The sequence below is a fragment of the Micromys minutus genome (genome assembly GCF_963924665.1).
Source record: "Micromys minutus genome assembly, chromosome: 17".
Classification (NCBI taxonomy): Eukaryota; Metazoa; Chordata; class Mammalia; order Rodentia; family Muridae; genus Micromys; species Micromys minutus.
In genome coordinates this window covers 27279108-27292533 of record NC_137952.1, presented here as the reverse complement: position 1 = coordinate 27292533, position 13426 = coordinate 27279108, and the positions used below count along the sequence as shown (strand labels likewise).

Sequence of the window (13426 nt, the reverse complement as noted above, 5' to 3'; positions counted from 1 at the left end):
TCTATGAGATGGTAATGAAAACACAATGTGAAGCTTACTCTGTATGATGGTAAAAACTGTCATCTTGACTAGATTTAGAATCGCATAGAAGACAAGCTTCTAGGTATGCTGATGATGGGGTATCTTGACTGGGCGAACTGAGGTGAGAAAATAAGTGGCATCACTCCCGGAGTCTAAAGCCTGGATACACAAAACAAAGGAATGGAACTGTGCCCCACATTCATCTCTCTGCTTCCTGATAGTAGATGTACTGCAGCCAGCTGCCCCAGGCTCCTGCCAACACGCTGTGCCTACTATGACAGGCTATCTCCCAAACTATGAGTCAAATCTTTTCTCCCTTGCTTTATTGGGAAATTTAAGTAATAAACCCCATCTTACTGTGTAGCCTTGGCTGTCCTGGAACTCCCTACATAGACCAGACTGTCCTGTCCTGCTTCTACCTCACAAGTGTTAAGATTAAAAGTCTGTCCACCTTGCCTATCTCTGGAGTCTTTAGAGTCCCCACCAGTTAAAGAGCTGCAATGTGGATGCCCTATGTTAAAACGTCTCAGTCTTTATGCCATGAGGGAAAACCCTGTGTTTTTAAATTTTTTATTATTTTTAATTAGAAATATGTGTGTTTGCGTGGGCATGTGCACGAATGCAGTGCCTTCAGAGGTTAAGGTATCCGATCAAATCCTTGTGGAGCTGGAGTCACAGGTGCTTGTGATTTACTGGGAAACCAACTCAGGTCCCTGTAAGAGTCTACTGCCCTTAGCCACTGGGCCATCTCTTCACCTCAGCCTGTACTTTTTATAAATTAGTAATTCTTCATTTGAATGGCTGCAGCCACAGGTGGCCAACAGTCAACTGAAATGTGAGTAGTGCAACTGAGTATCTACATCTTAAATATGAATTTTATTTCATTTAAGTTTAAATAGCAGCAGTAATCTGGCTTAGTTGGCTTGTTCTGTCAAAAAACAATTTAGGTTATGAATTTGGCAAGCATATTACAAAAGTTATTTATGTTCTTTGCTGTTCCTACCACCATGGTGCTGAGGATACAACACAGGGATCTGAGCAGGATACACAAGTGGGCTACCCCCAAGCTACAGTCCAACAGCTTTTTAAAGTCACCTTTATTCCTCTTCCTTCCCTTCCCCTCTTCCTTCTCTTTCTCCTGCTGCTGCTCCTCCTTTCCCTCCTCCTCCTCACTCTGCAGTCCTGTCTGGGGTCCTATGCTAGACCTTGGTGTTGCTGTATTATTTCCCCCCAAAGAACTCTTCTCTGCCTTCTCCTTTAGTGTTATGCCATGAGCATGTAACACTTGTCTGTCCCAGGTTTCCCTGTATAAAGGCTGGTATGAACTAGGCAATACTTTTAGACTACATGAATATCTTGTTCTCCATAAATTCAAACTCATCCAGTACATTGATAATTCTGCATTCTTTCTTCCTTTTCTCAGACTCAGAAGTTTGAGACCAGAAGATCACCAGTTCAAGGCCAACCTGGACTACATAGAGAGGACAAGGCCAGTGTGACCTGAATAGCAACAACAATAACAAAAAATAACAAGATAAAAAAGACAGCATACATTACTAATGGATATTAAATCATCAGTTATACCAGAATTTGTTTGATTTAACTTGCAATCATTGACAAGTGCTTAAAACCAGGCTAGGCCATTTTTTGGCCAAAAATAAAATAAATAAAGTTTACTATTCTAGTCCTTGAACAAGTTCAGCTGTCTACTAGTATTGACAAAAATAGCAAAATGAATTCTTCATTTTTCTATGGGACTTGGTATCTGTTCCAAAGATTTCCCTCCTCAATCAGACCAAATATTTCCCAGAAAAAAAAGAAGAGAAAGTAGTCAAGATTGAGAGGAGCCTAATGCAAGAGATCTACAGTCACACTTCAGCAGCCTAACCAACCCTTTGGTATTAATGACCCACAGTCCCCTTCCTTTTCCCTTCTCACGACTCCTCCTGGGCTGGGTGCTGGGCTCACCTTCCTCGGGGGCTGAGCTCTCAGCTGAGCTGTCTCTGTCTGAACTGCCCGAGGAGGCAGCTTTGTGGGCTTGCTTCTTCATGGCTCCTTTCTTCTCTACTTTTCTGGCTTTTCCTTTCTTCTTATTTTTATTGCTCCCAAATGTCCACTATAAGGAGGGGAAAAAGGAGAATTGAAATAGGACTAGGCACTTTAATGACATGATACATGCTCATAATACCAGTACTTTTGAAGGGAAGGCAGGACCATTCTGAGTTTGAAGCTAGTCCTGAGCTGCATAGTGAAACTGTTTTTAAAAACAAACACAAAACCAAGAGAAAATAACTTTTCCTGTTTTCTGTGGTAGAGATGGCACCAAATGCTGAGGATTGGCATGCTGGGTTAGAGTACCCAGGACAGCTGAGCACTCATGTGGGTCTCGGGAAGAAGGAGAAAATGACAAAAAACACAGGGAGAAAGGACAAGAGCCACCCTTTGGCATGAACAGAATTGGCAACTCCAAGGAAGCAGTAAGTAAAGTTAGACTGTTAAGTCTGAATACTGAATCTCGTTAAAAACAATCTGGACTGTGAGGCTGGAGAGACAGCTCAACAGTTACGAGTCCATATTGTTCTTGCAGAAGACCTAATTCAGTCACACAGACAAGCACTAAGTCACATTGCTAGTTGTGAACCAGATTTGGAACAGAGAACTAACTCATAAATACACTGTGGCTCCAGTGGCTGCAGCTTCCTGGTGTTTTCTTTACTTTGCTGTGGGTAGTGCAAAGGACATGTAGATGTGAGATCATCTGTATGCTTGTGCATATACAAGCCAAAGGTCAATGTCAAATGTCTGTTTCTCTACTGATCCCACTGAGATTGGTGGGACTGAGCGTCTGTCTTCATTGCCCCCAGTGGTCGAGTTATAGACATGCACCTCCAGCTTTTATGTGGGTGTTAGGGATGGACTCCTGTCTTATGCCTGCACAGCAGGCGCTTTACTGACTGTAATCTCATAAAGACTGGAGACTGGAAAGGACTCAAAACCTCAGAGAATTGAGGTTTAGTTTCTAGCATCCACATGGTAGATCACAGCCATGAGCTGAGTCAATTTTAGGAAATCCACTGCAATTTTCTGACCTCCATGGCACCTGGCACCCTGCACATGCAACACATACATGCAAGCAAAACACCCATACATGTTTTTTTAAAGTCATCTGGATTATGATATAGCAGTGTTTCATTAAATCATAAATATGAGATTCTGAACTTCTAAACTTAAGGAACCTGCAATTTGGTCATTAAAATAATAGGCAGCAGGCTGGAGCAAAAGCTCAGCAGTCAAGAGTGCTGACCACTCTTCCAGAGGTCCTGAGTTCAGTTCCCAGCAACCACATGGTGGTTCACAACCATCTGTAATGGGATCTGATGCCCTCTTCTGGTTTGACAAAGTGACAGTGTACTCATCTATAAAAAAATTAAATAAATCTTAAAAAAAAAAAAAGGCAGCACATTCTTGCAATTCTAGCTTTTGATATTTTAACCTGCTGTTTTAGAATGACTTTAGTTGAAAAACAAAAGTGATGATTTACAATCTACTTTTTAATTTTCATTCTACAAGGACTGTGCACTAAATTATGACCCTTTCATCAGCACAGACTATTCCATTCTGTAATCTAAAATTTCTACATCCACTATTTAGCAAAAATACAGCATCTTTGTTCCTAGTTCACCTAGGATCAGTACAGTTATGATGGACAGGTTTTTTTTGTTTTTTGTTTTTTGTTTTTTTTTTTTTTTTTTTTTTTTTTTTTTTTGCTAATTCTGGAGAAGTAGCCATCTTATTCATTCCCCACAGAGGCTATCTCTAAGATCCACACTCTTACTACATCTTGATAAAGACACCGTTGAAGATGATTGGTTTTGTTTTAAAGATCAAGTCTTCCTACAGAGCGCTCAAACTGGCACTCCTCCTAAATGCTGAGCTATACCTGTGATACAATCACTTTCACTGTCATTTACTTTTTCATTCAATGTTAGATAAAAATAAAGCAATCACATGCTCTGAGATAAAATATTATGTGAGTAAATAGTGACTGGTATGGGTAAATTTGCATTTGAACCCCTAGACCATATTCTAGAAAGAAACTGTAATTTTCTCTTAAACTTCAAGTTTCAGGCATTTCTAATTTTTAATCCTTAAGAAAAATGATTTTTCAAGTCAGTGTAAAAGAATTCAAAACAGTCCACAATGTTCAATTTTTGTTAACTGAGCTAAAATTACATCGATTTTCTATGCAGACAATATTAGAATCAATAATGTATATGGTTGCATCGATTCTGTTACAAGAAACAGCACAAAAGTGTACACAATACTCTGTATGTACTCTCAGGAAAATGGCCTCAATCCACCTTTCCCAAGCAGTGTCCGGGCACTCTGGACCCCTCAAAAGAAATGTGAGGCAGTTTAGAATAAAAGGTTGAGCTGTCAGGGTCACATATGAATCAGAGTGTCTAGGTCTATTTTTGCTACAGGTGCGGGTTTCTAATGTAAACAGAGCCAAACTCCAAATTCCTTGGGGAGGTGGGCATTGACCAGAGAGCAAAAACTACCTAAAGTCAAGGCACACTAGTGGAGCCACTGGCTTCCATGTCCTCTGCTCTCTTTCTCTCTGCCTAGGCATGATCCCAGCAACTGCCTCCCATCTGTTGCATAAAGCATTTCTTTATGGAGAGGGACAAAAAAGACAGGGGTTGAAACTGAAGAAATTTAAATGCTTATTTTAAAGAGGGCTTTTTGCTGTGAAAAGGGTACTGGCTTTCCAACAATTTAAAAAAGAAGATACAAAACTGCACCCTCAACCCACACCATGAGCCTGACTCAGGGACCTCCATAACATCGAAGGAAAATAGCCAATCAGTGCAATCCGTGACCCTTTAGGGGAATTAGAATGCCTAAAAATAAATTTCTGGAGCCAGTGAAATGATTCTGTGGGGTAAGGGAACCTACTGCCAAGCTTAATGACCTGAGTTCAATCTCAAGAACCCACATAATGGGAGCAGAGAACCAAGTCCTGAAAACTGTGCCGACCTCCACATGTGTTATATGGCTCATGCCTGGACACATAAATGCACACAAAACAAAACAAATTTCCAGCTGAAGGTGTGCACCTGATGATAAAACACTTGTCGGAGTACAAAGCCTTGTGTTCAGTTCCCAGTACCTAACTGCAGAGAATCTTTGTATTTCTACTTAAAACCCGAGAATTTCAGGAAGACTCAAAGAGTTCTAATAACCATCCAAAGATTTTTGGTTTTTTTGGCCCCTGGAGAGTTAGATCGTATTTGTAGTATTTTACATTAAAACCTATAAAACACACTCCTATGTTTTTTGGCATAAGCACATATATTAAATATTAGTGGAACACCCACTCTCCCAAATTACAGATTCTTTTTTTAAAACAATTATTTATTTAAGAATATGTGTAGTACATACACTGTAACTGTCTTCAGACACACCAGAAGAGGGCATTGGGTCCCATTACAGATGGTTGTGAGCGACCATGTGGTTGCTGGGAATTGAACTCAGGACCTCTGGAAGAGCAGTCAGTGCTCTTAACCACTGAGCCATCTCTCCAGCCCCAAAATACAGATTCTATTAAAGTATAAAGGAAGACAGTCAAGACTTTGTGGCAAGAGAGACAATACAGAAATATCTTATTCCAACCTTTATGCTAGAGACTGCTCACCTGTCTCTTCAAACCCCTTATTCTCCTGACTCCCAACAGAGGACAAATAAAGTCAGAGTGAAACATTAAATGGAGTGAAGGCAAACAGAATTGGTGTTCTGATGTTTTCTCCAGGAAGAACAAAGTAAAGAAATGAGCTGTATTTTATGACTTGCTCGGGAACTGAGGCAGTAGTGAAATGTAGCTCTGTTGCTACCTGTCAAGAGTTCAAGCCTCTATTTTCTGATATGAAAAATGCAGGAGTCCAGATGATCTCTAAGACCTGAAGCATCATGGAATTTTTATATGAACTGGGTGTTTGGCAGGAGGGTTAGATACTAACAGCTACAAGAGAGGTATCTAAAAAAAGTCGTGTTTTCTGAACTTTGGTGTGTTCTTTACTTTTTTTTCCCTGAAGATTACAAGGATCAGAGAAATTGAAGTGTAAATGCAAGCTTATGCCACTGCCAAGACCCTGTTCACACCTGAACTTTGAGAACAGAGACCAGAGCATCCCTAATAAGAGCTACCACAAACCACCAAAGAAAGAAGGAGAATTAGGTTGTCAGTCAGGTCTCTCATACATTCTCACATCCTACTGGTATGTTAGCTCATATAATACCAGGCAAGTGATTACATAAATATGCAGCAAAGGAAGCCCAAGATAAAGGCCAGAGGGAACACATTTCTTATTCAGCAGCGTGACCTGAGGTAACAGCTTAATGGGCAGCAGTTAAATAACAAATCATAAGGTGTGTACTATACTACCCCATATCATCCTGAGGGTATGTGGATGTTACAAGCAGTTTCAAACACTCAGACAAAAGATGGGATGAAACACAAAATGGAAGTGGCTGCTTCAGACTTGGCAGCCTTGACACACTAAGTACTGTGGATATGCTGGAGGCAGGAGAACAAAGAAACTTCAAGATTTCAGACATCATCTCTACGAGGCAAAAATACCTATACACCTAGGTCTTGGGATACAGAACAGAAACTCTTTGAGCTAACATCCCCTCCCCCAAACCCTTGAGCCAGGGTCTCATATAGCCTAGACTGGCTTCAAATTCACTACATAGCCAAGGACAAGCTCCTGCCTTAACTTTCAGCACAGGATTATAGGCATAGGTCTCCATGCTGGTTCTAAATTAAATTTATATATGAAATAGAAAAATGCCAAGTAAATAGTGTTAAAGAATAACAGCTAGGTACTAACAGTGCTGGAACTGGGTGGAAAGAACTGGAAAAGAGCCAAGCATTTAACCCGTGTCTGTTTCTTGTGTATAAAATACAAGTGACCAGTGACTTGACTGCTTACTATGGGTGACACGAGAGTAAAAGAAAACAGAGTAACAAAGGTTTCCCTCTCATTATACACCATGTTCTAGCTGTGGGAGGAACTCAGTAGGTAGAGTGGAAGCCTAGGTTCTGATCTTCAGCAGATCATAACCAGAGACATGAAGAGCAGACGTTCACCGTAGGCTGGAGAGAGGGCCCATTGAGTGAAGTACACACTGTTCTCACACTCACATGAGGGTATAAGTCCAGTTCCTGACCTGATGTCTCTAGATTCTGCCAGAACTGCACTCACACCCATACACCGCACATACACATAATTAAAAAAATAAAAATTATAAAATTGCTCAAGTTCCTTTTTGGCTACATAGTGAATTTCAAGCCAGCCTTTGACATAACAAACCCTGTCTGAAAAGCCAAAACAAAACAACATGAAGTGGTGGGTCACTCATTTAATCCCAACATCCAGGGGGTAGAAGCAGACCTCTGTAAACTTGAGGCTAGCATGGTCTATACAGCAAGTTCCAGGAAAGTCAGAATTTCCACTAAGGTTGTTTTTCTCCACCGTTTTGTGTGCTAAAGTCAAAGTATTATGACTTTCAAGTGTTCTTTCCAGTTTCTGAGGCTTGGTTCATATGAAACTGAAAAGGCCTTGCTAATCTTTATTGTATCTCAAGAATCTTTATCCCAAATAATGCATCAATATATTTATTAAACTTATGGTTTCCCCTTAAAAATTATTGTACACAGAACATCCACTTATTCCCTCACCCACTGGCTCTTATACTTTCTGTCTACTGTATATATTTTTCTCTAAATGGGAAACTGTCACAATTTCTCTCCATGTCCCATCTCTGTATCAATCAAGTAGCTATTCTCTTGCTCTAAATCAGAGTGCTTTACTCCTGTGATAAACTACTCATGAACGCCCTCACCAAGCCCCTGCAAGATTGGGTCTCATGCAATTAGACTGGCCTTGAACTTTATATGTAGGCAAAGATGACCTGAACTCCTGATCATGTTGCCTCTACCTCCCAAGTGCTGGATTACAAGTTGTGGCCCCATATCAAACTCCCACTGACCTTTTAAATTAGCTGTTCTTGGTTTGTGGCTCAGCAAGTAAAGACATGTGCTACCAAGCCTGGTGACCAGAGTTTAATTCCTGAAACCCACAAGAGGAAGTAAAGAACTCTTATTATAAATTGTCCTCTGACATTCGCATCATGGTAAGGGTACCCATGCATACAATAGACTCATTCATATAAATAATAAATAAAAATTTTAAAAACTTAAAATGAACTGTTCTCATCAATTTTCTGAACTATGAAATCTAAGAGGACCAATACATTTCTTTATGGTATATTCACGTCTAACTAATTACAAAAGTATCCAGGTATGGTGGCTCATAATTATTATCCCAGCACTTGGGAGGTAGAGGCAGGAAGACTGCCGCATCAGACCTACAAATAAACAAATAGAAAAAAATAAAGGAGCATATTTTTAAAACTTCAGGAAGCTTCTGGCAGATGTTTGTTCTATTTCACTGAAAGTAGAAACAATACAGTACAGTACTATTTCTACCCAGACAGATGTGTGAATGCACATTCATTATGGCAAAGGAAAAAAAGACAACAGCCCCTATCTCAAATTTCATATTTCATGAATCCCAAGAAGTCCCTACCCAACCTAAACTATCTACAGCAAGCTTAATTCCGGATCATGATGCTATTACTGTGTTCTCTAGTGCCAGAGTAGAATGAAAAATGGTAAAATAGAAAAAAGATTTTATGACCTCTAACTATCCAAAGTAGTAAAACATTTGCTCTAACTCTGAAGTGCTCTATACTGTTCTAGGTGGAAAGATGTCTTTCAAAATAGTTAACAAAGAACTTGCTATTACCCATCAATCACACTGAGCTACAATAAGCCTGTACAATAAGCGGGGGTGGGGGGAGGAGTGGGGGTAGGGGGAGCAGCAGAGATTAAAAACATTTTATGAGTTGCTGAAGAAATGGCTAAGTGGTTAACAAGGCTTTGCTGCTATGACAAGGGTTGGTATTCATTCTCAGCCCCAACATCAGGAAGTTACAAGCACCTGTAACTGCATCTTAGGGGAATCTAATGCTGGCTTCTCCTCCCTGCAGGCACTTGCACTCAAGTGCACAAATGCACACAGATACACAATTTAAAGAAACTTAAAAGAACAATCTCAGAGAGGGAAAAGCCACTCCAAATTTCTTTCCATGGTAGACAGGGCGTAGCCTAACATCAAGCCTTTTCTCCCTTAAATACATAAGTAGCGGAGGTAAAGAGTAATGAACTGTTTTGTTTTGTTTAAGAGGTTTTGTTGGTTTGAGAGAGGATCTTGGTACACAGTTCCAGCTAGTTTCAAATTCAAAATTCTCCTGCCTCAGCCTCTCCAATGTTAAAGTCACCATGCTTGGCTAAGGTACAAAATATGTATGTAAGTAGAACAAAATGGAACCCTAACTATAAAGATTCACTAGGACACAATTTACTTAACACATTTTCAATCCTGTGGAAGTCAGGAAGGATGAAGGGCAGGGTGGTGGTACAAGCCTCTAACCTAAGAATTTGGGAGGTAGAGACAGGAGGCTCAGGGCTTTAAGGCCAGCCTCAGCTGGATAGTGAGCTCCCAGCCAACCAAGGCTCCAGCAGAGGAAGACACCACTCAAAACAAACAGCAATAAAACAGTTTTCTGCATTGTTAATACACTAAAAACTCAAAACTCAAAATCAAATTAGTTCATAGGCCTCCCAAATTTTATAATAGATTAGCACTGGCAAAAAAAATAAATAAACATTTACTACCTCTCGCTGTAGAAAGCAATTTTAGGTCTATTGAATTATTTAATACTAAGAGAATATTACTATATATTATATGCAGCATTCAATTTATATACTATTTATGTTGATTAAACTTCATGTTATTAAATAAACATTTTTAAGTTTACTGTTAAAAGCATTCTCTTAGACTGTAGAGGAGATTGAATGAAAGGACAGTCTTTCCTGCCCTGCCACCCTCCCTCAGTACAGGGACCCACACAGAGGAAACATTCTCTAAGTCAATGGAGAGAACACATATCCCTGTCTTCCACCCAAAGTCAGTCTTTCAAAGCTTTGCTTTTGCTACTGGACAATTTGGCATATACATTTTTTCTGTGTAATTTTCTCTTATATAACTCAGGGTGGCCTTGAACTCATGATCCCACTGCTTTAGCTTCCTGAATACTAAAATTATAGGCATGCATCATAATGCCTGACTTAGAACTTATTTTCTAACATAAAAGCACTATTAAAAGATGACTTTTAAAAAAATGACTGGGGGCGGGGTTGGAGAGATGACTCAGTGGTTAAGAGGACTATCAATTCCAGAGGTCCCGAGTTCAATTCCCAGGAAATACATAGTGGCTCACAACTATCTATACTGGGATCTGATGCCCTCTTCTGGCATAGAGATAAAGCACTCAAATCAATCAATCAATCAATCAATCAATCAATCTTTTACGGAGGAGGAGGAGGAGGAAAGGGAGGGGGAGGGGGAGGGGGAGGGGGAGGGGGGGAGGGGGAGGAGGAGGGGGAGGGGGAGGGGGAGGGGGAGGGGGAGGGGGAGGAGGAGGAGGAGGAGGAGGAGGAGGAGAAGAAGAAGAAGAAGAAGAAGAAGAAGACTAATGTTTGCTCCTTCTACAATAGAGAATGGTCATGATAATTTGCTCACACAATTTATTTTTCCTACCAAGTTCTTATAGGTCTTGGTTTAAGGAAGCAGAGAAATCAGCAACACAAAGTCAGGAATCTTCAGCAAATGCTTACCAATCACACAGGCCTAACTCCTCCACACCCACCTCATCATCACTGTCGGATGTCTCTGAATCTGACGAGGCTGCAGGCTGGCTCACAGGAGGCTCCTTCTCCTCGGAGTCACTGCGCTTCCGTTTTGCCAGGGACAAGAGCTCCTAATTGGGTAGAAAGGGTCACAGATCAGTTTTGCTCAACAGAAAAGTATAATGAAATGCCTATTCTCCCTGTGATTTTTTTAACATACCTGTACTTTCTCCTGAAGTACACATCCATAAGCACTGAACACATGAGCAGAGACAGATTATCAAAATTCACATGCAAACTTAAGTTCCAAAATCTGTCCTTATTTGAGGGAGTGAAACTGAGGAAGTGGAACTGAAGCTACCTTCAAACTTTCAGATTCCTCTCTAAACTGCTAAGTACTGACCAAATATACTGAATGGCAAAAACTGTTTGCAAAGATAATCTGCTTCATGTTTTAAATGACAGAGAGTCAATACCCCAAGGATCTTTTGTTGTCTTCCATAGATCTAATAAACTTACAAACTCTATGTTACTGAGGTCAATTTATATTTTGAAAATGTAAAACATGGGCTGGATAGATGGCTCAGTGGTTAAGAGCACTGACTGCTCTTTCAGAGGTCCTAAGTTCAAATCCCAGGAACTACATGGTGGCTCACAACCATCTGTAATGAGATCTGATGCCCTTTCTGGTGTGTCTGAAGACAGCTACAGTGTACTTATATATAATAAATAAATAAATCTTAAAAAAAAAGAAAATGTAAAACAAAAAAGGAGGTTTATTTCTGAAGTATATAGTCCAGAGTCACAAAATAAACAGGATGCTGGTCAGAATTCTATTCCAACAGTCCCAACACTCTTACTATCTCTCCCCTGTCTTGGTGATTTAAATACAAAGGGTGATGGTGGTGGTGGTAGATGTCTGCTGTCATGTGGTTTCCCATTACTCCTCCCATATACTCAGTCCAATTATTAAAAGACATGACAAAGGGTCACTGGTTCCACTCCCTGCAATAACAATACCAGCTGACAATTAGATTGTTCTTACTAGATGTCAGACGTCTCTCAGCATCTGACACTTACTCTTCACTGCAACCCTCAATATGTATTGTTATCATCCCCATTTAAAGCTAAAGAAGCATCTGGAGGACTAGTGAGATGGCCCAGTGCTTGCTGTAAAAGCCTGATGACCTGACTTTAGTCCTCAGAACCCATGTAAAAGTGAGAAGAGAGAAGAGATTTCATGAAGCTGACCTCTGACTTCACCATGTATTCCAGCCTACACACATGCATTAAACATACACACTATTTTACACACACATTTTAAAAACTGGTCTATTTATTTTTATTTTATGTGCATTAGTGTTTTGCCTGCATATGTTTGTCTGTGTGAGGGTTTTGGATCCCCTGGAACTGGAGCAATAAAGTTGTGAGCTACCATGTGGGTGCTGGGGATAGTGCAGCCAGTGCTCTTAACCACTGGGCCACCTTCAGCCCTATATACACATTTTTTACAGTAGCATCTGGAGCAAGACAAGTTAAGTGACGTCACTAAGCTGTATAATGCACTGAGTGACAGCTAGCCCATAAGAGCACAGGATCTGAACCTGGCAATGGACTCCTGGCTCCTGCTGCCGTCATGATTTACTAGTCTAAAACATTTTCTGCTATGCCAAAGAAGGTGCAATTAATTGATACTGGCAGTAATGATCCTTGATGACCATAGAGCTATGCAATTAGAAGGGAAATGCAGGACAGACTGTAAAGCACTAGACTGCTACAAAGCACCTGTTTTCTTCTGCCAGTCTCTTTCTATTTTAGGAGTACTGTCCTTCCTTGGCCAGATGAGAGAACGACCTGAGATTAACAGCTGGCACACTTCTTCATAAGCAGTCATGAGATGTCTGTCACTCTTCTCATGACACTGGAGAACAAGCATACCAGATTCTGACAAGCCTAGAAGTCACAAGAACACCCCTCTTTTAACCAGAGGTAATTCCTATAGATCAAATGCATAGTATAATATTTATGCTTAATGCTTTAAGCAAAGTAGCTGGGCATGGTGGCATATGCCTTTAGTTCCAGCACTTGGGAGGTAGAACTAGGTGGGTCTATGTTGAAGCCAGCCTGGTCTACAAATCAAGTTTCAGGACACCAGAGCTACACAGAGAAATTGTGTCTCAAAAAAAAAAAAAAAAAAAAAAAGGTCAAAAAAGCAAAATCCAGGGCTGGAGAGATGGCTCAGTGGTTAAGAGCACTGACTGTTCTTCCGGAGGTCCTGAATTCAATTCCCAGCAACCACATGGTGGCTCACAACCATCTGTAATGGGATCCTGTGCCCTCTTCTGGTGTGTCTACAGTGCAGTCATATATATTAAATAAAATTTTAATAATCATTAAAAAAATAAAAAACAAAACAAACAAACAACAAAACAACCAAGCACCCGCCCACCCAACCAACCAAAAAGACTCAAGGAATCATTCACATATATGGTTCTAAGAAACAACAAATATACAGTTTAACACTACCAAATCAATATATAGGTTCCTACCATCCCTCTAAATCTCCTCTTCCTTTCTTCTCCTACT

General features: G+C 40.3%; 1 protein-coding gene across 1 annotated transcript in view; it reads right to left on the bottom strand.

The window, feature by feature from the left end:
* The window catches only part of RTF1 (RTF1 homolog, Paf1/RNA polymerase II complex component), a gene marked incomplete at its 5' end in the record, with an annotated part of 54568 nt that overhangs the window by 26397 nt on the left and 14745 nt on the right, over positions 1–13426 (bottom strand). Inside the window, 2 exons of the mRNA XM_080931033.1 lie at positions 1990–2137; positions 10861–10971. Coding sequence (XP_080787159.1) covers positions 1990–2137; positions 10861–10971 — 259 coding nt within the window. The remainder of the gene's footprint in view (positions 1–1989; positions 2138–10860; positions 10972–13426) is intronic.